The sequence below is a fragment of the Rhinopithecus roxellana genome, chromosome 4, assembly GCF_007565055.1.
Source record: "Rhinopithecus roxellana isolate Shanxi Qingling chromosome 4, ASM756505v1, whole genome shotgun sequence".
NCBI classification, from domain to species: Eukaryota; Metazoa; Chordata; class Mammalia; order Primates; family Cercopithecidae; genus Rhinopithecus; species Rhinopithecus roxellana.
This window is the reverse complement of record NC_044552.1, coordinates 138,940,769-138,968,143: the sequence shown is the minus strand read 5'-3', so window position 1 is coordinate 138,968,143 and position 27,375 is coordinate 138,940,769. Positions and strand designations below refer to the sequence as shown.

At 38.7% G+C, this 27,375-nt stretch overlaps 1 protein-coding gene across 2 annotated transcripts in view; it reads left to right on the top strand.

The window, feature by feature from the left end:
- Positions 1–467: 467 nt before the first annotated feature.
- The window catches only part of ME1 (malic enzyme 1), a 227,938-nt gene continuing 201,030 nt past the window's right edge, over positions 468–27,375 (top strand). The window contains exon 1 of one of the 2 annotated variants that reach the window (XM_010358271.2): positions 468–819. In XM_010358271.2, the coding sequence (XP_010356573.1) occupies positions 742–819 (78 nt within the window). In that variant the 5' untranslated portion in view covers positions 468–741. Of the gene's footprint in view, positions 820–1,388; positions 1,470–27,375 lie in introns of those variants that run through there. The other variant, XM_030929299.1, reaches the window with a different exon arrangement.

Below are 27,375 nucleotides of genomic sequence, written 5' to 3'. Positions count from 1 at the left end.
GGACGGCGAGGCAAGGGCTGTGGATCTGTGGCTAGAGAGCTTCCAAGACGCTAACAAGAAGGGAGAGACGAATCTGATTCTCCTCAGCCTGTCGAGGTCTTCTGTCAACAATCCTGGGAACCCCTCACGAGTCCTTCGGTCCCGTAGCCCCCTCGGTGTCTACAGCCGCTGGCAGATGCTGGCTCTGCCTGAACCTCTCAAGTTCGCACCTTCTGGCATCTTCTCGCTCTTTCTCCAGCCTTGCCGGGCAGGGGGAACCTGGCCTGACACTCCCCGCTCCCCTCCCCCACCCTGGGTCTCTGGGGTCAGCAGAGCCACCCAGTGCACTGTGTTTGGAATGCCCACATGGAGAGAGGCGACCACAGTGGTGATCATAAGCCCATGGTGGGCAGAGGCCCTATGGAGCCAAGGGCTCGGGCGGCCACCCCTACTCCGCCACCAGCAGCGCTGCCAGGGCCTCGCTCTTCCTCCTCCTCCTCACACGCGGGCTCGGATGATCTCCTGCCATGACTCAGCGCTTCTCGCAGGCTGCCCTGCTGGGGACACCCGCTTCGATCGGGCCTCTCCCGACGCGTCCACCCCCTCTCGCCACCCACGCCCGCCCCTAGCCGCTGCGCTTTTCCCAGTGCGGCCGCCGCCGCCACAGCTGCAGTCAGCACGGGCACCCCAGCAGCATCCGCCGCCTGCACCGCGCTTGCCGCCCGCCCCGGCCTGACTCCGCCGCCGAACCCGGCGCCAGCCATGGAGCCCGAAGTTCCCCGTCGCCGCCACACCCATCAGCGCGGCTACCTGCTGACGCGGAACCCTCACCTCAACAAGGTAAACCCGCAGGCCCACCTGGCCGCCCATCGGCCCCTCTCGATCAGGGTCAGGCCCCTCTTGCAGGTCCCTGCACCATGGCCTCGCCCCTCCGCCACTCCCCTGGGAAGGTTCCCGGTGAGCGGCGGCGGCCTGGGGGGCCTTGGTGTGGGCAGAAGGAAGAAGGATGCCTAATCGGGTCAGTATACACGAGAGTGATGGCAGGGCGGTGCCGGTGCCTCTGCACCTGGGCATCCCATGTTAGGGATAGAGGTAAAGGTGTAACTTGTTTACGATACTTCGGCAGCAATTCTCCGAAAACAAGAGCCCAGACAATGAAAGTAGTATCAGACAAAGTGTGTGAATGGGGTATTTTTGGTGAAGGTAGCAGGCAGGCTGCCAGGTCAGACTCCATGTGCCACCCACTTACTGGTTGCACACAGTGTAGCAATTATTGGAGGTTGATAAGGCGAGAAGTGATTCAACTGGTCCTGTCCAGACAGAAATGTGTACTGAGTGCCTTCAGATCACGTTAGCAATGTGGAAATCCAAGTCCTCTTGGTTTCTGGAGTGACACGGTTAAGAGTCTGGGAATGCGTGGTGGGTGGCCTCTGTCTTGGACACTTTGCATGGCTTGGTAGAAGAGCTCTGTCCCAGACATGGGATTGTGGGTAAAGCCATTTCTTTTCTTTCTTCTTCTTCTTCTTCTTTTTTTTTTTTTTTTTTTTTTGTTTTTAATTTGGCTTTCTGGAAGTTAAAAACTTTTTTTTTGTTTAGAGCTGTTTTCTTTTTATTAAAGGGGAATTCAGTGTACACCCTGTTCAGAGACTCCTTTTCGGATCCTGGTAACACTTCGTTTTCCTTCACTGGTGATGCAATATAAACACTAGGGATCTCTCTCAAAAAAAAAAAAAAAAAAAAAAAAAAAATACCTCCAAATTTATCATTTTGCTTCCACACTTATTTTACAGCCAGGTTTATCTCTGAATTGTGCCTTTTGTTTGTGTGTGTGTGTGCGCGCTTTGGACATTTCCTACTTATTCAGGACTTTGAAAATGCCATCAGTCAGCACAGAGGTCTGTTTAGTTATTTTGGTTGTCTCTTTGGTGGACTGCTTTTTGCGTTAAGAATAGGAGCTCAGATTTTTCCTTGTGTTCCTGATGATTTGTTGATCATATTAATGACTTAAAGACATGATTTATTTAATAAGTGACAGTGTGAGTTCTTTCTTGTTTTTTTGTGGTGACAGGCACCTTTTACAAATCTATGATTTTGTGCTATCTGTGGTCATGTAGCATTATGAATTTGTAAATAATTCCTACTTATTTCTTTCTTTAAAATAAATGTAATTGCTAGTTTGTTTTTTTCTTTTCTTTTATTATTCTGCAGGTTTGCCACCTATTTTCAGTAAAACAAAAGTAAAATTTGATGTGACAAAACAATTTGTGACTTGTATGTGTCACCTGCCTACTGTAATTTATGACCACATTTTGGGTTGACACTTAAGAAAGACTACATGAGTTGTATAACCTGTTTGATTTTCCTCAAGTCAGGGGCAAGAGTGTCTATTAAGAGTGTGTAGATGGCATAGGCAATCCCTGAGCAAGAGTAATTATTGCCTTTATTATGCTTACATCAAGAATTTATGATATAAAAATCCTTTTGACTCCTGTTCACAAGGTTACTAGGAATTAAGGATTAATTCCTACTTCAGAATAATAGTATCACAAAGATCCTCCATCAAAGATAAGATGTAACATTAATATGTTAAAAGCACATTTTCAAATTTGTAATAAGTGAACTTTTTATTTGTATTATGTCAAATTGGATTCACAATCCAGCGTACCAACTTTGAGGCAATCAATGAAATAATCTTTTTTTTTTTTTTTTGAGACAGAGTCTCGCTCTGTCGCCCAGGCTGGAGTGCAGTGGCTGGATCTCAGCTCACTGCAAGCTCCGCCTCCCGGGTTTAAGCCATTCTCCTGCCTCAGCCTCCCGAGTAGCTGGGGCTACAGGCGCCCGCCACCTCGCCCGGCTGGTTTTTTTTTTTGTATTTTTTAGTAGAGACGAGGTTTCACCGTGTTAGCCAGGAGGGTCTCGATCTCCTGACCTCGTGATCCACCCGTCTCGGCCTCCCAAAGTGCTGGGATTACAGGCTTGAGCCACCGCGCCCGGCCGAAATAATCTTTTACTCAGTTCTAGGATGGTGATCTGGTGCCTTATGAGAGTAACAGAATTTCCTAGGTACCATTGAAACTACAGCTATGGGACTTTCTTCATCTGTCATACACTCAAGACCTCTAGGCCTTTAAGTTTGCTAGTAGCCCAGGAATGTTTTGGTTTATTTTTATTATTATTATTTTGTAATAACCTTTGCTCCAAAGAGACAATAGTAGATTTTACTTTCCCCTAACAACCCAGGCTGTCACATGTTTTCTTCAACCACACTAACACAGAACTTCATCATCTTACCTTTGGGTAGCTGCAACAACAGTTTTGCTGGTTTTATTTCCATTGATATAGTTCATTCTACATATATGTATGCAAGAGATACCTTCATTAATTAACATTTTATTCACTTCTCTATTATACAAGCATTTATAGTATGTTGTTATTTCCTATTATGTTTAACGTAAAATGAATCTGTCAATTGGGTTTATAGTCTTCTCCAAATTTATCTTATTAGTTCCCCAATGTAGCCTTCCACTTAAAATATATTTGCCGAATCTCTTAATTCTTTCCTTTTTTGTGTAATTTCTACTATGAAAATGTCTTAGTTGATTTAATAATAATCTCTCTAAGGAAGCATTTTCTAGTTATGTTAGTTTTATTATCATTATTTAACACCTCTGTTTTTATTATTCAGTTGGACTATATAATTTTGTATTTACTAAGTTGTATTTTTTTATTTTTGAGACAGAGCCTTGTTCTGTTGCCCAGGCTGGAGTGCAGTGGTGAGATCTCCATTCACTGCAAACTCTACCTCCTGGGTTCAAGTGACTTTTGTGTCTCAGCCTCCTGAGTAGTTGAGATTACAGGCATGTGCCACCATGCCCAGCTAATTTCTATATTTTAATAGAGACAGGGTTTCACCACGTTGGCTAGGCTGGTCTCAATCTCCTGACCTCAAGTGATCCGCCGGCCCTGGCCTCCCAAAAGTGTTGGGATTACAGGCGTGAGCCACTGCACCCAGCCGTAAGTTGTATTTTTTTTCTTATTTCTTTGATTGTCATAGGGCAGAAGTCACAATATTTAGTACAGTATTTTGCTCAGTAGACATTAAATAAATGTTTACTTAATGAATGAGCCATGTCTTTATTTTTGTCTTTAAACAGAACTCAGCTTTTAAAGTGATCGTTTGGGCATTATCCTCTTTAAAGTAATTTTGTGAAAATAAATTCACATTGAAGTCTAAAGTTTAGTTGACTTCCTATGCCATTATATTGCATGCTGGAATATAGTCAGAAAAGTTGGAATTTGGTTTAAGCTTGATAATGTCATGAAATTTTAATTACTTGCTGGATAACCTAAGGGAGGTGCTTCATCTTGGTAAAAATCAAAGTTAACAGTAGATGTGATATGAATTCAAAAATTTTCATAAAACTTAAGAGAATTAGGATTTTCATTTGTTATGATTCATGTATGAGTTTAAGCCTTACTATTTGTTTACACGAAAATATGCGTTATTCCAGGTAGGATTTCATCAAAGCCATTGGGGAAGTAAATTTGCCTCATGTTTAGGAGATTTAATATTTTTCTGTGCACAGCCCAGACTATTTTTGAGATGCTTATCTTTGCCAGTTTTATATAAACGTGTCTAATTTAATGTTTAATGTTTTTTTAAAATTTTTTATATTTTTTTAATTATACTTTAAGTTCTAGGGTACATGTGCACAACATGCAAGTTTGTTACATATGTATACATGTGCCATGTCGGTGTGCTGCACCCATTAACTCATCATTTACATTAGGTATATCTCTTAATGCTATCCTCCTCAACCCCTCCCCACAATAGGACTTGGTGTGTGATGCTCCCCTTCCTGTGTCCAAGTGATCTCATTGTTCAATTCCCACTTATGAGTGAGAACATGCGGTATTTGGTTTTCTGTTCTTGCGATAGTTTGCTGAGAATGATGGTTTCCAGCTGCATCCATGTCCCTACAAAGGACACGAACTCATCCTTTTTTATGACTGCATAGTATTCCATGGTGTGTATGTGCCACATTTTCTTAATCCAGTCTGTCACTGATGGACATTTGGGTTGATTCCAAGTCTTTGGTATTGTGAATAGTGCTGCAATGAACATACATGTGCATGTGTCTTTATAGCAGCATGACTCATAATCCTTGGGGTATATCCCCAGTAATTGGATGGCTGGGTCGAATGGTATTTCTAGTTGTAGATCTTTGAGGAATCGCCACACTGTTTTCCACAATGGTTGAACTAGTTTGCAGTCCCACCAACAGTGTAACAGTGTTCCTGTTTCTCCACTTCCTCTCTAGCACCTGTTGTTTCCTGATTTTTTAATGATTGCCATTCTAACTGGTGTGAGATGGTATGACATTGTGGTTTTGATTTTATTTTCAGGGATATGGTCTGATATGGATGAGTTGTGTTTTAAATTTTTTCTCAATAATTTTCATGTGACTAATAATCATATTTCATAAATTGCCCTTCAAAATTAAATTTTACACACAATAAAATAATCATTCTTATTTTTTATTTCTCAATTAGTTTATTTCCCTTTGCAATGGTAGAAAACACTAATTGATAGTTCTATCATAATTGTGCTTACATGGTTTCTATATCTTAAGATTAAATAATAATATGACCCATAAGTAAATCTCCAACAGACACCACTCTTCCATATTTTAGGCAGTTTGGTTCAGTATAAGTCATGCTTAAGAGTTATGTTCCAGGAGAAGATAGTGTTTTATCGAAGTTAATTTGGGTCAGCATTACTAACTTTTAAATCTAAAAAATCAGCTTTTGTAGCTGTTTGCTTCCTGGCATGACAAGACCTAGTTGGGTGTGTTGTAAGGAAAAGAGAGAGAAATAAGATCCACGACAATGAAGGAAAAGTACCCTAAACCTCTTTTCCTTCAATGTAAACTAGACCCGAATAAATTATTCGAAAATTTCATCCAACCACAGTTCTCTAGAGTTGCCTCCGCAACATGAGAAACTGATTTATTATTTAAGATAGAATCCCATTTATGTGAAAGTCATATACAGCCAGATACCTCTGTATATGTTTGTTACCTTTCTGCAGTTGAAACAACAGTAGTAGTATAGAATATCACAATAACAAAATGTGTGCTGTAATAAGAAAGATGAGTTTGATGTGATAACTCTTGAGACAGGTGATATGGAGTATAAGAAATATTGAAGAGAAGAATGGATTTGAGATTTTTCATTTTTCAGCTCTGATTTCCCTCTAACTTTTGGACAGGTAGGGGAGAATGTGATGTAAAGGAATGGACATTCTAAAACTTTGTGCCTAGAAGAAATGAGCCCAAGTCCCAAGTCTCCCAATTAGCTGTGTGATATAGCATCTGGGAATGTTCTCCTTGCTGCATCATCCCATGGTGGAAGGCAAGAGAGGGGATGGTAGAGGGTGAGAAAGAGCAAGAGCGGGCTGAACTTGCTTTTATAAGGAACCCACTCTTGCTTGCAATAAGGAACCCACTCCTGCATTAACAATACTAATCACCTCATAAAAATCCCAGCTCTCAACACAGTTGCATTGGGGATTAAACAACACATGAACTTTGGGGGACACATTGAAACTATAGTAGGAAATCAAGTAATAAAATAACGAATAATGTTCTCTAAAAACAGGAGAATATAACTACTAGAGCTTTTGTACTAATATACAAACCCTGGATTTTCAAACACTGGTATTATTTTTTCAATAATCAGGTAATGGTTGAGTAAGAACATCAGCAAAAGTACTTGCATGTTTGATATGGTTTGTCTGTGTTCCTACCCAAATCTCATCTTGAATTGTACTTCCCATAATCCCCATGTGTTGTGGGAGGGACCCAGTGGGAGGTAATTGAATGATGGGGGTGGTTATCCTCATGCTCCTGTTCTCCTGGTAGTGAGTGAGTTCTCACGAGGTCTAATGGTTTTAAAAAGGGCTTTCCCCCAATTTGCTCTTTCTTTTTGCTGCTGCCATGTGAAGAAGGATGTGTTTATTTCCCCTTCCGCTATGATTGTATATTTCCTGAAGCCTACCCAGCCATGCTGAACTGTGAGTCAATTAAGCCTCTTCCTTTGTAAATTACCCAGTGTTGGATATGTCTTTATTAGTAGCATGAGAACAGACTAATACAGTATTCATACCAATGTTAGTAATTATGTTATGAGGCCAAGTGTGATGGCTCATACCTGTAATGCCAGATGTGAACCACCTGGGAGGCCAAGGTGGGAGGATCACTTGAGCCCAGGAGTTCAAGACCAGACTGGGAAACATGGCAAAACCCTGTCTTTACAAAAATGAAAAAAAAAAAATACAAAAAACTGGGCATGGTGGTGTGCACCTGTAGTCTCAGCTACTTGAGTGGCTGAGGTAGGAGGCCACAGTGAGCCATGATCACACCCACTGCATTCCAGCCTGGATAACAGAGTGAGACCTTGTCTCAGAAAAACAAAACAAAGCAAAAAAAAAAAAAAAGGAAAAAAAAAAGAAAAACAGAAGAATAAAACCTTAGAGATCCAGAGGCTGAAGGAGTTCTAAGACTTCCATTACACTATTAGGCATTGGCCTTTTAGGCTTAGAATATATTAAAATACATTTAAATTGTCTATTCAGAGTCTTAAGATGGCTACCTAGTAAGTCCAGGAGAGAAGCCATAGAATAAAATCAACCCTGCAGACACATAGATTTTGGACTTCTATCCTTCTCAACTTTGATGAAATAAATTTATGTTTAAGCCACCCATTGTGTGGTGCTTTGTTGTGGCAGCTTTAGCAAAGTAATAATATGCTTCTGTAATTGAAGCAAAATTTCATAATATAGCACTTTTCCTTGCTTTGTTTAGTTGACATTTTCTGGACTCTGACAGGAACATGTAGGTGAGAAGAAGTAATGATCTAATCAGTCAAGTTTGCTTGTAGCCATTGCCAATTTTTGACAATCTCTGTCTTTTGATTTCTGTGTTTAGGCCATTTACATTTAATGTAATTATTGATACACAGAGAGATAAACAGATTTCTTTCATATCATAGGTGTCTGTTTCCTTATTTTTCATTCCTCTATTTTTCCTCTCCAAACTAGTTTTTAATTGCTTAAATATTTTTATTATTCCATTTTGATTTATTCCATGAATTTTTGACAATATTTCTTTGTATAACTTGTTTTTAGTACTTGGTGTGGTGATTATGATATACATACTGAACTTTTCACAGTCAACTTAAAGTTAAAATTTCACCACTTCAATTGAAATATAGAAATCTTACCATTATATAGGTCTCATTGCCTTCCTCTATTTATGTTGTAGTTATATGTATTATATCCTCTTATATCTATTTATATGTATTACATAAATATTTTTAAAATAGTAATTTAATGTAATGTTTATACCTTTTTTTTTTTTTCAGTCCATCCTCTTGAGTAGCTGGAACTCTAGGTGCACACCATCATGCCTGGCTAATTTTTGTATTTTTCCATAGAGATGGCATTTTACCATGTTCCCCAGGCTGATCTGAAACTCCTGGGCTCAAGAAATCCTCCATTGTGGCCTTCCAAAGTGCTGGTATTATAGGTGTGGCCTGTAACTTTTATTTATTTTTATTTTGTTTATTTTTCTTTATGATGATGATGATGATGATGATGATGATTTATTTATTTTGTTTTATTTTTTTTTGAGACAGAGTCTTGCTTTGTCATCCAGGCTGGAGGGCTGTGGTAACATGGCTCACTGCAGGCTTGATCTCAAGGCTCAAGCTATCCTCCCACCTTAGCCTCCTGAGCATCTGGGACTACAGCATGTGCCACCACTCCTGGCTAATTTTTGCATTTTTTGTGGAAACACAGTTTCATCATATTACCCCATCTAGTGTCAAACTCCTGAGCTCAAGGTGTCTGCATACCTCAGCCTCCCAAAGTGCTGGGATTACAGACTTGGGCCACTGTTCCTGACCTAAACTTTCGTTTTTAACTGTCACACATATTTTAAGGAGTTTAAGAGAGAAAGGATAATCTATTATAGTTACCCAGGTAGTTAATATTTCTGTTGCTCTCTTTCATTCCTCATGTTCCATGTTTGTTTTGGGGTATCATTTCTCTTCCATTTAAAGAATGTCCTCTAACATTTTTTTAGAGCAGGTTTGCTGGAAACCAATTGTCTTAGTTTTTCTTCCCCTGAGAATGTCTATTTTATCTTCATTCGTGAAGGATATTTTCGATAGTTATAGAATAATGAGTTGACAGTTCTTTCCCTTTAAGACCTAAAAAAAAGCCATTTCTCTTCCTCCTTCCATTTCTTTTTCCTGATGAGAAATCTTCAGTCATTCAAGTTGATATATGTTTGTAATACACCGATGTATTACAAGCATATATTTTCTGGATGTTTTAATGGTATTTTCTTTTTAGCTTTCAGAATCTTAAATATAATGTTTCTGGGTTTGGAGGTTTTGGGGTTTATCTTCTTGGGGTTTTCTGAGCTTCCTGATTCTGTAAGTATATGTCTTTTACCAAATTTGATACATTTTCAGCCATTATTTCTCCAAATATTTTTTTCTTTCTCCTCTCTTTCCGGGACTTTGATGAAACAAATGTTAGGCCTTTTGATACTGTCCTGAGACTCGGAGCCTCAGGTAACTACATGATAGTATCAAAAGGCCCACTTTTTTAAGGACTTGTTTTCTCTTCAAACTGATTTGTTTCTAATGATTTAGCTTTATGTTCACTGACGCTTTCTACTCTCATCTCAAGTCTGTTCTTGAGCCCATCCAATGAATATTTTATTATAATTACTGTATTTTTAAGTTCTAAAATTTCCATTTGGTATAGCTTTTATTTCTTGTCCAATACTTTCTTTCTATTTATTTAGAAAGACTTTGCCCTTATGTTTTTAGGCATGGTTATAATAACTGATTTTAAGTCTTTGTACATTGTACAGAAATTTCAAGGTCTGACACCTCAGGATTGGTGTTTGCTTATTTGTCTTTTATTTTCCAAGGTAACGTTTTTCCTGTTTCTTTCTATGTTGAGTAACTTTTTAATCTTTTCTGGACATTTGCATATCATGAAATTCTAGCTGCCAGTTATATCTTAAGGGGAATACTGTTCTTCTTAGCTTTAGTGGTCACTCAACCTGGTTAGGTCATTTTGCAAGTTGGACCCACCTGTGGCCTGTGATTCCAATACCAATATGGTTTTCAAAGTCTACTCAGTAGTACTATTTGGATTTGTCCATTATGTGTACCACCCAGTGGATAGTGTGGGATCTGTGTAGTAGTCTATGCTATAGTTTACTTCTCAAAGCCTTTGGTATGCTGTTTAAGGTCAGATCTATGCACGTTTAGCTCAAAGGTGAGTGTAGACGTTAATATACAATTTTATGGGATTGCTCTCATGAGATCCCTTCTTTCTGTGATCTCTCTGATATTTTTTGTTTCCATGAGGACCCCCTTTCCAGTCGTCTGAACAGAAAACTGGACTTTTGTTTTCCTGCCCTGTTGTGTACTTCCTTCAGATGTATTTGCATCTGGGGCCATGCGATTGGACGACAGGGAGAGAAAGTTGCAACAGGCATTTGACCTAAGATCTTGAGACCAGATCTATATCCTCTGGTAAAAAGAATGATTCCCTTACCTTAGAATTTTAGGCTGCCCAAATGTCTGTCATGGTTTTTGCTTCTGCCATCCCTGTGGGATTATCTGGGAGTTGGAATTAGAGAGGATAGAAAAGAATATTGGATGTTCTTGCTTCTCTGACCTTTAAGCATCCCCTTTCTGATTCTTGGACCAGAAAGATAAGGCTTCTCTTGGCAGTCTTTGTACATAATCAGTTGCACTTTCAGCTTTTCTGCTGCTTTTGAGTCAAGGCCAGTTGATTATAGCAGAGAGAAAAAAAGCCAGGCCATATTGGAAGAAAAAAGTGCCAGGAAACTTAATCTGGTTTTATGGCACTTTAGATTCTAATCTTCTTCCTTGGTTCTTCTGCTATCGTTTATTTTTCCAGTCTTCAAATAGCTGCTCAATGCATTCTACACAAGGATTGTTGTTGGATTTAGTGGGAGAGACAAAGTATACTATAGCTACCATTTTGCACAGAACCAGACCCTCAGGTTGTTATTTTTAAGGTATGAATGTGTGAAACTCAGTCTAACTTGATTTTAAGTTCAGAGAAGGAAAATATCAGGGAATTGGTTCCCAAATGTATACTCAAAATTTTTTCCCATTTTACTGGGTGCATATTTGCTATACCAATCAATATTAATAATAAAGATTATTATGCGGAAATGGTTCATGTAAGACAAAATCTCTATACGTAACTTACAAAATGTCTGTGTTCTAAGGATTTAGGAAGAAGTTTTGCCTTTTTGATATCTACATACTTCATTTCTGCCCCTCTTTGTGCTGTGAAGGAGAATAGAAAGTTCAATGTTCAAAATTTCTTTGGGGTTCCCTCTCTTGGCTTTGGGGCCCCCTCCCTGTCTCCATACAGGGAAGCCTCTTCTTTCTTTCTTCCCCCTTCTTTCGTGCCTATTAAATTTTCCACTACTTAAAACCAAACAAACAAAAACAAAAAACAAAACAACAAAAAACCCAACAACAACAACAACAACAAAACAAAATTTCTTTGTGGATGTGGGAAGGAGTGTTATACTGGTTTGCATCATAGATTTATCTTTCAATATAGTTGCTCTTAGGGCCTGGAATGTAGTAGGTATTCTGTAATAATTTGTTGAATGGATGAATCAGGGATTATTCTTGAAGTAACATTGTCTTACCTTGCAGATATTGCTATCACCTCTCAGTAGTTCACATTCTACCTTGTGGGATAAATGCACAATAACCTCTTTTATATGCTGTTGAATGTGTGTTGGAGAATCTCTTTTCCCTAATGGGTATAAGGATGACCACTATATCGTTTAGGATTAGGTTTTGTTACATACAACAAAAAAGCAAAATAAAAGTGAGTTAACTACGATATAGCTTAATTATGATAAACTGTTTGGTGGGTCCACAAAGTCATCAGGAACATAGGCTTCTCTCTTGCTGCTCTGTCATCTTCAGGATCACTTCATGGTCCTAACTGAGTATGTAGGTCTAAAGATACCATCTACAGGCTGGGTGCAGTGGCTCATGCCTGTAATTCAAACACTTTGGGAGGCTGAGGTGGGTGGATCACTTGAGGTCAGGAGTTCGAGGCCAGCCTGGTCAACAGGGTGAAATTCCATCTCTAATAAAAATATAAAAATTGGCCGGGCATGGCAGAGGGAGCCTGCAGTCTCAGCTACTTGGGAGGCTGAGAGAGGAGAATCGCTTGAACCCAGGAGGTGAAGGTTGCAGTGAACCAAGATCATACCACTGCACTCCAGCCTGGGTGACAGTGCAAGGCTCAATCTCAAAAGAAAAAAAAAAAAAAATGCCACCTACACATTCCAAGATGGCTGCTGGAAGAAATGAGAGAATTACAAGAAGGCCTACTTTTCAGTGGAGTCCCCTCTTTTAAAGTAGCCTTCCCCACATTTCACATGATACTTCCACTTAGGTCTCATTGTTCAGAACTCTGTCATATGGCCACATATAACTACAGGGGAGTCAGGAAATGTCTATTTAATGCATTGCAACCCCAAATAATATTAGGATTCTGTTCCTGGGAAGGAAAAGGGAAATAGATGTTGTGGTAGGCAATTGGTAGTCTCTACCATAGTCAAAGCTGCCAGAAGCAAAAGCATTGAGATTTAATAAATGTAAATATTAAATATGAATGTAAGATTCTTGGAAATTGAGGTGAATGGTTCTTAACATTTTAAAAATAGTCATAGATTAATTTTCTAAAAATAAGAAGATATAATAATATGAAAAGTATGTCTGCCACTTCTGTGTCTGGGCTAGCTGGTTCCCCTTCCTAGAGGCAACCACTGTTGCCAGTGACCAGTGTTTTCATTATATACTACAGATAATGTATGAAGTATTTTTTAAAGTTAATTTTCGTAAGTTAAAATGTTATTGATACAGGGCATGAATCAGATATGCCCTTAGTGTGGTAGATAGGAGATAATGTTATAAAGAAAAATGTTCAGGTGGAAGTATATATGTGAATTTTATAGAGACACCAAAAACAGATTAAGAATCATGATATAAGGTTGAACCATCTATGATTTGCCTGGTAGTCTGAAACTAGTTCTAAAGCATTGTTATACTCACCACCTTTTGCTTATTTTTTTAAATCTGAGCTAGCCTTAGTATGTGGATTCCTTAATATGGTGAGTGATAAACATGCGGGTTGACTATTGCTAAACTCACAACATGAAATGGAATAACTAGTCAGGAAAGGTGCTGGGGCTTCCCATTACTCTTAGGATAATGTTTGAAACTTCTTACCTGGTTAACTAGGACTTGCCCACTCAGGTTCGTACCGTCTTTCCAGTGCTCATCTTTTATTATTTTCTCACGGTTGGTGCAGTTTCCTTCCCTATGCTTTCCCTGAGAAGCCAAGCTTTTCTGCAATAGGCGTTATGTCCATGCTATTTCTTCTCTGCCTACCCCCAACTTCTCACCTGGTCAACTGCTACTCTTTCTAGTCATGCTTCAGATTGCATTTTGACATTACTCTTCAGTGAACTATTCTTTTTTAACTGCCCAAAGTAAGTTTTTCCTTTTCTTTTCCCTGTACTTATCATAATTGTTATAGTTATTTGTGTAGCTTTTCATATAATATCCTGTTAAGCTCTTTATATCATAAGCCTAATGAGACTATGGACCATACCTGACAAAACGCTGTTCCATTGGGGTAGTTCCTATATACATTGTAAACATTCACTCAATGATATCTGTGAGTGTGATGATTAATTTTCTCTGTCAACTTACTTAAGCCATGGGGTGCACAGACATTTGTTTAAACATTACTCTTGTAACTCTTGTAATGTCAGTGAGAGTGTTTCTAGATAAGATGAGCATTTGAATTGAGTAAAGCAGATTGCCCTTCCTAATGTGGGTGGGCCTCATCCAATCAGTTAAAGGACAAAAAGGCTGAGTAAGAGGGAACTTCTCCTGCCTGACTGTCCTGAAGCTGGGACGTGAATTTTTTCCTGCCCTTGGACTCAAACTAAAATGTGGGCTCTTCCTGAGTCTTGAACCTCCTGGCTTTCAGACTGGATTTACACCGTTACCATTGGCTCTCTTGGGTCTCGAGCTTGCTGGCAGCAGGTCTTTGGACTTGTCAGCCTCCATAATCATGTGAGCCAACTACAATATTTCTCTCATAATAAATCTCTTCATATACATGAAGGTTCAGTTTCTTAGGAAAACTGACCAGTACAGCGAGCTTCACAACCCCCCGTAAAGTAACTGTAAAAGGAGAGAAAAACATCTCCACAGTGGATCTGAAGCAAGAAAGCCATCTTGTGGTGTTTCTGGGAATATCATGTCTGAGGTATATATCCCTTAAGAAACTGAAGTGTAGTCCTCTGCAACAGTTCTTAACATATTTTGTGCCAAAGGCACAAAAGTTGGAAAGTTGATGAAGTCTGTGGACTCCTTAAAGCAATGATTTTAAATAAACAGTATACATAGCATTACAAAGGAAACCATTTGTAATTAAATATAGATATCAAAATATTAACAAATATATCTTACAAATGTGTATTGTAAGATATATTCCTCTTTATTGAAGACTTATACAGCAAGATATATATTTAAATATGGGCAATTTAAAGTTTTATTTTTTAAAGGGATCAATATCAAGGTTGTCTACATGAGTAGCCTGTGTGCCTGTTCATGTTATTTAAAAAAGTTGGACCTGGTGTGGTGGCTCAAGCCTGTAATCCCAGCACTTTGGGAGGGTAAGGTGGGTGGATCATGAGGTCAAGAGATCGAGACTGTCCTGGCTAACATGGTGAAACCCCGTCTCTACTAAAAATACAAAAATTAGCTGGGCATGGTGGCATGCGCCTATAGTCCCAGCTACTTGGGAGGCTGAGGGAGGAGAACGGCTTGAACCTGGATGGTGGAGGTTGCAGTGAGCTGAGATCATGCGACTTCACTCTAGCGTGGGCAACAAAGTGAGACTCCATCTCAAAAACAAAACAAAACAAAACAGTTGGCTAGGTACAGTGGCTCATGCCTGTAATCCCAGTGCTTTGGGACACCAAGGGAGGAAGATTGCTTGAGGACAGAGGACAGGAATTTGAGATCAATCAGGGCAACATAGTGAGACCCTGTCTCAAAAAAAAAAAAAAAAAATTCCAGATATGGTGGTGTATGTGTACAGTCCCAGCTACTCAAGAAACTAAGACAAGAGGATTGCTTGAGCCCAGGAATTCGAGGCTGCAGTGAGCTATGATTATACTACCGCACTCTATCCTGGGCAACAGACTGTCTCTAAACAAAGCAAAACAAAACAAACCTTATTGCAGATCTAAAGCTGCAGAAATTTCAAAGTAATGAAGAACATGAATGTTATTTCCAGATACATGCCACAGATGTAACATGACATAAAAATAATTGTTATTTCTATTGAAAAGACAAAGAAACTGCTATTTTTTATTTTTTGAGACAGGTCTCACTCTGTTACCCAGCCTGGAGTGCAGTGGCATGATCCTGGCTCACTGCAGCTTTGACTTCCTGGGCAAAAGACATCCTACCACCTCCGCCTCCCAAGTAGCTGGGACTACAGGTGCATGCCACCACACCCAGCTAATTTTTTTCTTTTTTTTTTTTTTGTAGAGATGGGGATCTCACTATGTTGCCCAGGCTGGTCTTGAACTCCTGAGCTGAAGCAATCCTCCCAACCTGGCCTCCCAAACTGTTGGGATTAGAGGCATGAGTCTCTGTGCCTGGCCAGGAACTACTGTTAATGTGTGTCTTGCTTATTTCATTTAAAATGGAAGGAAATACTAAATCTCATGGAGTTTATAAAAAAGATGTCCAAGTTCAGGCCTCATTAATTACTCATCTGTGCCTTGAGATTCTGTGATTAGGTCTGTGAACCTTAAGTTAAAAGCCTCTGATAGGGAGCTAAATTGGTTCTTCACCAAAAGCAATGACCTTGGTCTCTGAAAACTGATTCTTAAACTCAGAAGCTTTCACAATACTGGAATGTGAAGAATAAAAGTCAGTATTCACTTAGCATGTGCATATTAGTGACTCTATTTTAAAACTTAATAACATAAACATTTATATAACACTTTATAATTTATATAGGATACAAAAACACCTGGTCTCATTTTTTCTTCCCAACAACCCAGTGAAACACACATAACATGTACTATGTGTTCAATAAATAGTTGATTAGCCTTATTTAGCAGATGCAATAATTGAGGCAAATCTCCATTTAACCCTTAATACCGTAAATATTTGCTCAAAATCAAGCGTTAAGTCATATATACTTGTGACTCAAACTTGACAAATGCTATGCCCTTTAGTCTTATGTTGCTATTCAGTCATATTTGTTGGTGAAGTGTGCATCTAAATTTCTAGTGTATGGATTATCACAATCTGTTAAATACCAAAAATGTACTGAATAGCTGCCTACAACAAATAATTGTCTGTCCTAAACTGTCACTAGTGTCAAGATTGAGAAACCTGGTCAAGATGAAAGTACTTTAAAAAATCCCCATAAACTCTGGCACTTATGCTGATATGTAGATACATATTTTGGTCAAACCAAAGTTGATCTTGAATGCCTGGTTTAAAGTCAATGAAAAAACTTGTTAATAGTGGATTAGTTTAATTAAATGATTTCCTAACGTATGTGTGGAAAGCTTAATTATTATTTGGGAGATTTTAAAATCATGAGCACTCTTTGTACTATTGCATAAATAAATCTTTGTTTGAAATTTGAATTCAATGATTTGGTTATTCAAAATAGAACTACACATAACTGAACCACAGAGTACTGGAAATTTGTTTCACATTAATATATTTATGCATCCATTTGTTTATTTAAAATGTATTAAGGCCCTGCTCCATCCCGACATTGTACTAGTGCTGTCATACAAATATGAATAGTATATTGCCTGTCTTCCAGACCTGGGTAAAACAGCAGGTAAGCAGAAACAATGAAGTATGGGAAATTCTATGATAGAATTATCCCTTGAAGGAGATCATTATTCAGGGATAGGCAAGGGACACAGGAAGAAACAGACATTTGCAACTTCATGTGTAAATTAATTGGTAATTAAATGTGTTGGAATTGCTGTCTAATGCTCATAGTCTGCAGATTCTTCCATTAGCTTGGAGAGTTAAGAAATCAAGACACAATAGAGGATTATTTTATAATTCTGATCTTTCTGGTTCACTATATGAGTAATCACTATACACACTGTCATAGGCATGGAGGATTTTGTCACATGTATAAGATTTTTTAAAATAGTGTAAAGGTACATATGATAACTAGGAACTCTACTGGCAACCAGTGGGTTTTTTTGATTATTCATACATGTTTCAATTGAAGATCTTAAATTTTGATTTTTCATCATTTGTGTACATTGCTAGTTTCAGTTATTTACTGAAAAGTCTCAATCTGCTTATTTAACAGATACTTTTCTCTATTGATTTAGTAACTGTGAAATTTGCCTTACAACTTCTCATGATAAAATAGCACTCTATCTTGCTGAAAAGCTTTTGAAACTTTTCAAATGATTTCAGTGATTTCAAGAAATATATTTGGGAAAATTTAGTGTTGATGTTGATGGCTAACAATTTTTCAGCCTTAGAAAGAATCTATAATGATCAGTAATAAGACTTTTAAGTGAAAAATACTTAAACCTCTCATCCAATGTTTTAAAAATCCATTTGCTCTCTTAGGTACAGGTGTTCTTTCCTTTTTTAAAAAAAAATTTAAGCAAACATGTCACTTAAATCACAAAATTGTAACACTTGCTTATATCCTATATTCATACCTCAATGAAATAATTTGGGGGTACTGTAAAGTGATATTTTGCTGTACATTTTAGGGTATCAAAGGCCAAGACTTAGCTGAATGTATTTTAGGTATATTGTCGTAATCATTACCAGGTTAAAATTACTTTATATAAGACATGAGTAAAAATTAATTGCTATGCAATGAAACCAAATGATCTTTTTTGTAAAGAAGCTGTGTTTAATATATTGTTGGTCTTGAATAATTGGTTTTCTGTCCTTTACAGAAGATAATAGTGAAGAATTAATTTGTATAGTTAAATGCATTCAAAGTAATTATTTTTATATGATTATTTTCTGATATAAACTTTACCTTGTAAATACATATGTCATCTGGCTGATTTTTTTGGGGAAAAATGAGGTTGGATGCCATCAGGAAAATTATTTTTTTTAGTTTAATTTTTTCTTTTTTTCAAGACGGGGTCTAGCTCTGTCATCCAGGCTGGAGTGCAATGGTGTGATCTCAGCTTATTGCAACCTCAACCTCCCAGGATCAAACGATCTTCCCACCTCAGCCTCTTTTTCTTTCTTTTTTTTTTTTTTATTATACCTTAAATTCTAGGGTACACGTGCACAACGTGCAGGTTTGTTACATATGCATACATGTGCCATGTTGGTGTGCTGCACCCATTAACTCATCATTTACATTAGGTATATCTCCTACTGCTATTCCTCCCCCAACCCCCCGCCCCACAATAGGCCCCGGTGGGTGATGTTCCCCTTCCTGTGTCCAAGTGATCTCATTGTTCAATTCCCACCTATGAATGAGAACATGCAGTGCTTGGTTTTCTGATCTTGTGATAGTTTGCTGAGAATGATGGTTTCCAGCTGCATCCATGTCCCCACAAAGGACATGAACTCATCCTTTTTTATGGCTGCATAGTATTCCATGGTGTATATGTGCCACATTTTCTTAATCCAGTTTGTCACTGATGGACATTTGGGTTGATTCCAAGTCTTTGCTATTGTGAATAGTGCCGCAGTAAACATACGTGTGCATGTGTCTTTATAGCGGCATGATTTATAATCCTTTGGGTATATCCCCAGTAATGGGATGGCTGGGTCGAATGGTATTTCTAGTTGTAGATCCTTGAGGAATCGCCACACTGTTTTCCACAATGGTTGAACTAGTTTACAGTCCCACTAACAGTGTAAAAGTGTTCCTATTTCTCCACATCCTCTCCAGCACCTATTGTTTCCTGACTTTTTTTTTTTTTTTTTTTTTTTTTTTTTTTGAGACGGAGTCTCGCTCTGTCACCCAGGCTGGAGTGCTATGGCCGGATCTCAGCTCACTGCAAGCTCCGCCTCCCGGGTTCACGCCATTCTCCTGTCTCAGCCTCCCGGGTAGCTGGGACTACAGGCGCCGCCACGTCGCCCGGCTAGTTTTTTGTATTTTTTAGTAGAGACGGGGTTTCACCGTGTTAGCCAGGATGGTCTCGATCTCCTGACCTCGTGATCCGCCCGTCTCGGCCTCCCAAAGTGCTGGGATTACAGGCTTGAGCCACCGCGCCTGGCCTGTTTCCTGACTTTTTAATGATCACCATTCTAACTGGTGTGAGATGGTATCTCATTGTGGTTTTGATTTGCATTTCACTGATGGCGAGTGATGATGAGCATTTTTTCATGTGTCTGTTGGCTGTATAAATGTCTTCTTTTGAAAAGTGTCTGTTCATATCCTTTGCCCACTTTTTGATGGGGTTGTTTGTTTTTTTTTTTCATGTAAATTTGTTTGAGTTCTTTGTAGGTTCTGAATATTAGCCCTTTGTCAGATGAATAGATTGCAAAAATTTTCTCCCACTCTGTAGGTTGATTGTTCACTCTGATGGTAGTTTCTTTTGCTGTGCAGAAGCTCTTTAGTTTAATTAGATCCCATTTGTCAACTATGGCTTTTGTTGCCATTGCTTTTGGTGTTTTAGACATGAAGTCCTTGCCCATGCCTATGTCCTGAATGGTATTACCTAGGTTTTCTTCTAAGGTTTTTATGGTTTTAGGTCTAACATTTAAGTCTCTAATCCGTCTTGAATTAATTTTTGTATAAGGAGTAAGGAAAGGATACAGTTTCAGATTTCTATTTATGGCTAGCTAATTTTCCAGGTGATGAAACTATTCTATATGATACTATAGTGGTAGCTACATGGCCTTATGCATTTGTTGAAACCCATGAAACTACAACACAGAGTGAGCCCTAATGGAAACTGTAGATTTTAGTGTATAATAACATATAAATATTGGTTCACCAATTTTCGTTTAAGGAGTAAGGAAAGGATCCAGTTTCAGCTTTCTACTTATGGCTAGCCAATTTTTCCAGTACCATTTATTAAATAGGGAATCCTTTCCCCATTTCTTGTTTTTGTCAGGTTTGTTAAAGATCAGATGGCTGTAGATGTGTAGTATAATTTCTGAGGGCTCTGTTCTGTTCCATTGATCTATATCTCTGTTTTGGTACCAGTACCATTCTGTTTAGGTTACTGTAGCCTTGTAGTATAGTTTGAAGTCAGGTAGCGTGATGCCACCAGCTTTGTTCTTTTGGCTTAGGATTGTCTTGGCAATGCAGGCTCTTTTTTGGTTCCATATGAACTTTAAAGCAGTTTTTTCCAATTCTATGAAGAAAGTCATTGGTAACTTAATGGGGATGGCATTGAATCTATAAATTACCTTGGGCAGTATGGCCATTTTCATGATATTGATTCTTCCTATCCATGAGCATGGAATGTTCTTCCATTTGTTTGCATCCTCTTTTATTTCACTGAGCAGTGGTTTGTAGTTCTTCTTGAAGAGGTCCTTCACATCCCTTGTAAGTTGGATTCCTAGGTATTTAATTCTCTTTGAAGCAACTGTGAATGGGAGTTCATTCATGATTTCGTTCTCTGTCTGTTATTGGTGTATAAGAATGCTTGTGATTTTTGCCCATTGATATTGTATCCTGAGACTTTGCTGAAGTTTCTTATCAGTTTAAGGAGATTTTGGGCTGAGATGATGGGGTTTTCTAAGTATATAATCATGTCATCTACAAACAGGGACAATTTGACTTCCTCTTTTCCTAATTGAATACCCTTTATTTCTTTCTCTTGCCTGATTACCCTAGCCAGAACTTCTAACACTATGTTGAATAGGAGTGGTGAGAGAGGGCATCACTGTCTTGTGCCGGTTTTCAAAGGGAATGCTTCCAGTTTTTGCCCATTCAGTATGATATTGGCTGTGGCTTTGTCATAAATAGCTCATATTATTTTGAGATACGTTCCATCAATTCCAAATTTACTGAGAGTTTTTAGCATGATGAGCTGTTGAATTTTTTCAAAGGCCTTTTCTGCATCTATTGAGATAATCATGTGGTTTTTGTCTTTGGTTCTGTTTATATGCTGGATTACGTTTATTGATTTGCGAATGTTGAACCAGCCTTGCATCCCAGGGATGAAGCCCACTTGATCATGGTGGATAAGCTTTTTGATGTGCTGCTGGATTTGGTTTGCCAGTATTTTATTGAGGATTTTTGCATCGATGTTCATCAGGGATATTGGTCTAAAATTCTCTTTTTTTGTTGTGTCTCTGCCAGGCTTTGGTATCAGGATGATGTTGGCCTCATAAAATAGGCCATAAAATGAGTTAGGGAGGATTCTTTTTCTAATGGTTGGAATAGTTTCAGAGGGAATGTTATCAACTCCTCTCTGTACCTCTGGTAGAATTCGGCTGTGAATCCATCTGGTCCTGGACTTTTTTTGGTTGGTAGGTTATTAATTATTGCCTCAATTTCAGAGCCTGCTATTGATCTATTCAGGGATTCAACTTCTTCCTGGTTTAGTCTTGAGAGAGTGTATATGTCCAGGAATTTATCCATTTCGTCTCGGTTTTCTAGTTTATTTGCGTAGAGGTGTTTATAGTATTCTCTGATGGTAGTTTGTATTTCTGTGGGGTCGGTGGTGATATCCCCTTTATCATTTTTTATTGCGTCTATTTGATTCTTCTCTCTTTTCTTCTTTATTAGTCTTGCTAGCGGTCTATCATTTTGTTGATCTTTTCAAAAAGCCAGCTCCTGCATTCACTGATTTTTTGAAGGGTTTTTTGTGTCTCTATCTCCTTCAGTTCTGCTCTGATCTTAGTTATTTCTTGCCTTCTGCTAACTTTTGAATGTGTTTGCTCTTTTTTCTCTGGTTCTTTTCATTGTGATGTTACAGTGTCAATTTTAGATCTTTCCTGCTTTCTCTTGTGGGCATTTAGTGCTGTAAATTTCCCTCTACATACTGCTTTAAATGTGTCCCAGAGATTCTGGTACATTGTATCTTTGTTCTCATTGGTTTCAAAGAACATCTTTATTTCTGCCTTCATTTCGTTATGTACCCAGTAGTCATTCAGGAGCAGGTTGTTTAGTTTCCATGTAGTTGAGCAGTTTTGATTGAGTTTCTTAGTCCTGAGTTCTAGTTTGCACTGTGGTCTGAGAGACAGTTTGTTATAATTTCTGTTCTTTTACATTTGCTGAGGAGTGCTTTACTTCCAACTATGTGGTCAATTTTGGAATAAATGCCATGTGGTGCTGAGAAGAATGTATATTCTGTTGATTTGGGGTGGAGAGTTCTGTAGATGTCTATTAGGTCTGCTTGGTGCAGAGATGAGTTCAATTCCTGGATATCCTTGTTAACTTTCTGTCTCATTGATCTGTCTAATGTTGACAGTGGGGTGTTAAAGTCTCCTATTATTATTGTATGGGAATCTAAGTCTCATTGTAAGTCTCTAAGGACATGCTTTATGAATCTGTGTGCTCCTGTATTGGGTGCATATATATTTAGGATAGTTAGCTCTTCCTGATGAATTGATCCCTTTACGATTATGTAATGGCCTTCTTTTTCTCTTTTGATCTTTGATGGTTTAAAGTCTATTATATTAGAGACTAGGATTGCAACCCCTGCCTTTTTCCATTTCCATTTGCTTGGTAGATCTTCCTCCATCCCTTTATTTTGAGCCTATGTGTGTCTCTGCATGTGAGATGGGTCTCCTGAATACAGCAAACTGGTGGGTCTTGACACCTTATCCAATTTGCCAGTCTGTGTCTTTTAATTGGACCATTTAGTTCATTTACATTTAAAGTTAATATTGTTATTGTGAACTTGATCCTGTCATTATGATATTAGCTGGTTATTTTGCTCGTTAGTTGCTGCAGTTTCTTCCTAGCATTGATGGTCTTTACATTTTGGCATGTTTTTGCAATGGCTGGTACCGGTTGTTCCTTTCCATGTTTAGGGCTTCCTTCAGGGTCTCTTGTAAGGCAGGCCTGGTGGTGACAAAATCTCTAAGCATTTGCGTATCTGTAAAGGATTTCATTTCTCCTTCACTTTTGAAACTTAGTTTGGCTGGATATGAAATTCTGTGTTTAAAATTCTTTTCTTTAAGAATGTTGAATATTGGCCCCCACTCTCTTCTGGCTTGTAGAGTTTCTGCCAAGAGATCTGCTGTTAGTCTGATGGGCTTCCCTTTGTGGGTAACCCGACCTTTCTCTCTGGCTGCCCTTAACATTTTTTCCTTCATTTCAACTTTGGTGAATCTGACAATTATGTGTCTTGGAGTTGCTCTTCTCCAGGAGTATCTTTGTGGCATTCTCTGTATTTCCTGAATTTGAATGTTGGCCTGTCTTGCTAGGTTGGGAGGTTCTCTTGGATAATATCCTGCAGTGTGTTTTCCAACTTGGTTCCATTTTCCCTGTCACTTTCAGGCACACCAATCACACATAGATTTGGTCTTTTCACATAATTCCATATTTCTTGGAGGCTTTGTTCATTTCTTTTTACTCTTTTTTCTCTATACTTCTCTTCTTGCTTCATTTCATTCATTTGATCTTCAATCACTGATAGTCTTTCTTCCAGTTGATCGAGTTGGTTACTGAAGCTTGTGCATTTGTCACATAGTTCTCGTGTCATGGTTTTCATCTGTATCAGTTCGTTTATGGACTTCTCTGCATTGGTTATTCTAGTTATCCATTCATCCATTCTTTTTTCAAGGTTTTTAGCTTCTTTGTGCTGGGTATGTAGTTCCTGCTTTAGCTCTGAGAAGTTTGATCGACTGAAGCCTTCTTCTCTCAACTTGTCAAAGTCATTCTCCGTCCAGCTTTGTTCCGTTGCTGGCGATGAGCTGCGTTCCTTTGCAGGGGGAGATGCGCTCTGATTTTTTGAATTTCCAGCTTTTCAGCACTGCTTTTTCCCCATCTTTGTGGTTTTATCTGCCTTTGATCTTGGTGATGGTGACATACTGATGGGGTTTTGGTGTGGGTATCCTTTCTGTTTGTTCATTTTCCTTCTGACAGTCAGGACCCTCAGCTGCAGGTCTGTTGGAGTTTGCTTGAGGTCCACTCCAGACCCTGTTTGCCTGGGTATCAGCAGCAGAGACTGCAGAAGATAGAATATTGCTGAACAGTAAGTGTTGCTGTCTGATTCTTGCTCTGGAAACTTTGCCTCAGAGGTGTACCCAGCCGTGCGAGGTGTGAGGTGTCAGTCTTCACCTAGTGGGGGATGTCTCCCAGTTAGGCTACTCAAAGATCAGGGACCCACTTGAGCAGGCAGTCTGTCCATTCTCAGATCTCAACCTCCATGCTGGGAGAACCACTGCTGTCTTCAAAGCTGTCAGACAGGGACATTTACGTCTGCAGAGGTTTCTGCAGTGTTTTGTTTAGCTATGCCCTGTCCCCAGAGGTGGAGTCTACATAGGCAGGCAGGCCTCCTTGAGCTGTGGTGGGCTCCACCCAGTTCAAACTTCCCTGCGGCTTTGTTTACCTACTTAATCCTCAGCAATGGTGGGGGCCTCTCCCCGACCTCGCTGCCGCCTTGCAGTTAGATCTCAGACTGCTGTGCTAGCAATGAGGGAGGCTCTGTGGGTGTGGAACCCTCTGGGCCAGGCATGGGATATAATCTCCCGGTGTGCTGTTTGCTAAGACCCTTGGAAAAGCGCAGTATTAGGGTGGGAGTTACCTCATTTTCCAGGTGTTGTGTGTCTCAGTTTCCCTTGGCTAGGAAAAGGAATTCCCTTCCCCCTTGTGCTTCCCAGGTGAGGCAATGCCTTGCCCTGCTTCAGCTCTCGCTGATTGGGCTGCACCCACTGACCAGCACTGACTGTCCGACATGCCTCAGTGAGATGAACCCAGTACCTCAGCTGAAAATGCAGAAATCACCCGTCTTCTGTGTCGCTCATGCCGGGAGCTGGAGGCTGGAGCTGTTCCTATTCGGCCATCTTGGGAGCCCCCCTCCACCTCAGCCTCTTGAGTAGCTGGGACCACAGGCATACACCACCACACCTGGCTAATTTATTTTTATTTTTTTGTGGAGGTAGTATCTTCCTGTGTGGCCCAGGCTGGACTTGCCCTCCTGGGCTCAAGTCATCATTCTGCTTTACCCTCCCAATGTGCTGGGATTACAGGTGTGTGGCATCATGCCCAGCCAATTCTAGAAATTATCTATATTGTCAATTAGAATTTAAAAATAAACATTTCCAAAGAACAATTTTTGACCCTATAGAAACCTTGGAGGAAAGAACCCTTCAAGAATGTGTTCAGGACAAATTAGTATCGCTTCTCTTAATGTGGATGTAAAATATGCACATAAACTATGTTAATAAATTGAAAATGTGAACCTTAAAACAAGCTCAATTTTATCTCTATTTCAGAATAATAAATAATAAAAATATAAAGGATCCTTTTCCTGTACTCTTTATATATAAATAATTTGTCCCCCAAATTAGCATTAAAATTAATTCTAAAACTTTGTTGATATGAAGAAATAATTTTAAGATAGATCTACTATATTGTTTGCAAAGTCACATTAATAAAATATCTATAATTCATTTGAAATGAAAAATTAAGAAAAATTTTCATAAAGGATTTAAAGACAATTGTATTAGATAAAGAATATTTTAGGTTGGATGTGTGAGCCACTGTGCATGGCCTAAAATATTCTTTGCTTTATTTGATTGTGTAGTAATCCTAGGACTTTGGGAGGCCAAGGCAGACAGATCGCTTGAGCTCAGGAGTTCGAGACTAGTCTGGAGCAACATGGTGAAACCCAGTCTCTACCAAAAAATACAAAAACAATTAGCTGAGCATGGTGGTATATGCCTATTGTCTTGGCTACTTGGGAGACTGAGCAGGAGGACCACTTGAGCCTGGGTGGTGGAATATGAAATATATCAATAATTTGCTAAACAATTTTTTGTCATTGTAATTATATTTCTTTTTAAGTAAAGAGAATATTAGTTACTGAATTGACTCTATAGAGCCTAATAAAATTCAATATAATGAAATTTACTTTTTGATGTACAGTTCTATTAGTTTTGACAAATATACAATGTTGTTTCACCGGCACCACAAAAAGGAATGGTTCTATCACTGAAAAACATTTTTTTTTTTTTGCCTCCTATTTGAAGTCAACCCCTTTTTTCCACTCCCAGGCCCTGGCAACTACTCATCTTTTTCTACCCATATAATTTTGCTTTTTCAGAATGTCATATAAATGGAATCATGCAGTATGTACCCTTCTGAGTCTGGCTTCTTTCACTTAACATAATGCATTTAAGATTCATCTATATTTTGTGTATCAATAGTTTGTTTCTTTTACTGTTGGGTAATATTTTAGTGTATGGATATACCTTAGTTTTATCCATTTACCAGTTGAAGGACTTTTGTTGTTTCAAAATATTTGCAATTATTACTTTCCATTTGCTTCTCTACCATTTTTAACCTTCCTTATTCACTTTTCTGCCTTGTGTTCTCTGAAATGTACTGTAACAAGTATAATTAATTAATCATTAGTTAGTTAATCCAACACATTTTTGTTGATTGCCTGTGAAGTGCCACACAGGTATTATTCTAGACACTAGGGATTACACTAGTTACACAGAACACACAAACCATCTCTGCCATAATATAATCATAGCCTCAAACATTTAAATTATAAGTTCTGTTACCATAATGAATTTTCATACATGTATAGATTAACTGTCTTAAAGATCTTTGTGAATAAGATAAAGATTTCCTTTTTTTTTTTTCTTTGCAGTTCAGCTTGATTTAGTAATTTTTCAGGGAAAAAAGAAAGTCGTTCATTGGAAATATTAAGGATCGTTAGTGCAGAATACATACTATATTTGTTCTGTTTTTATGAAAATAGTTTCTGATAAATTACTCAGGACAAAGTTTCTTTCTCAGTTATGCTTGCTCCCTGCAAATATCGTTTCTAATACAAGTCCTTTGTCATGTCAGGAATTTTCTTTTCATTTCTGCTTGATAGTCTCGGTTTTCTCAAGAAGATATACATAAATTAATTAGCACAGTCCAGACGAACAGTTGTCCTGTTTGCTGCCCTCAGCAGTGAAACAACGTACCATTCTGCTGTCTAGGGATCTAGTTCAAAGGTTTTATAAGGAATAGGGACAGGAAAGAAAAGACAAAAAGGAGAAAAACCAGGGTCAAACTTAGCATATATGAGGATGCCTTTAGAGAATTAG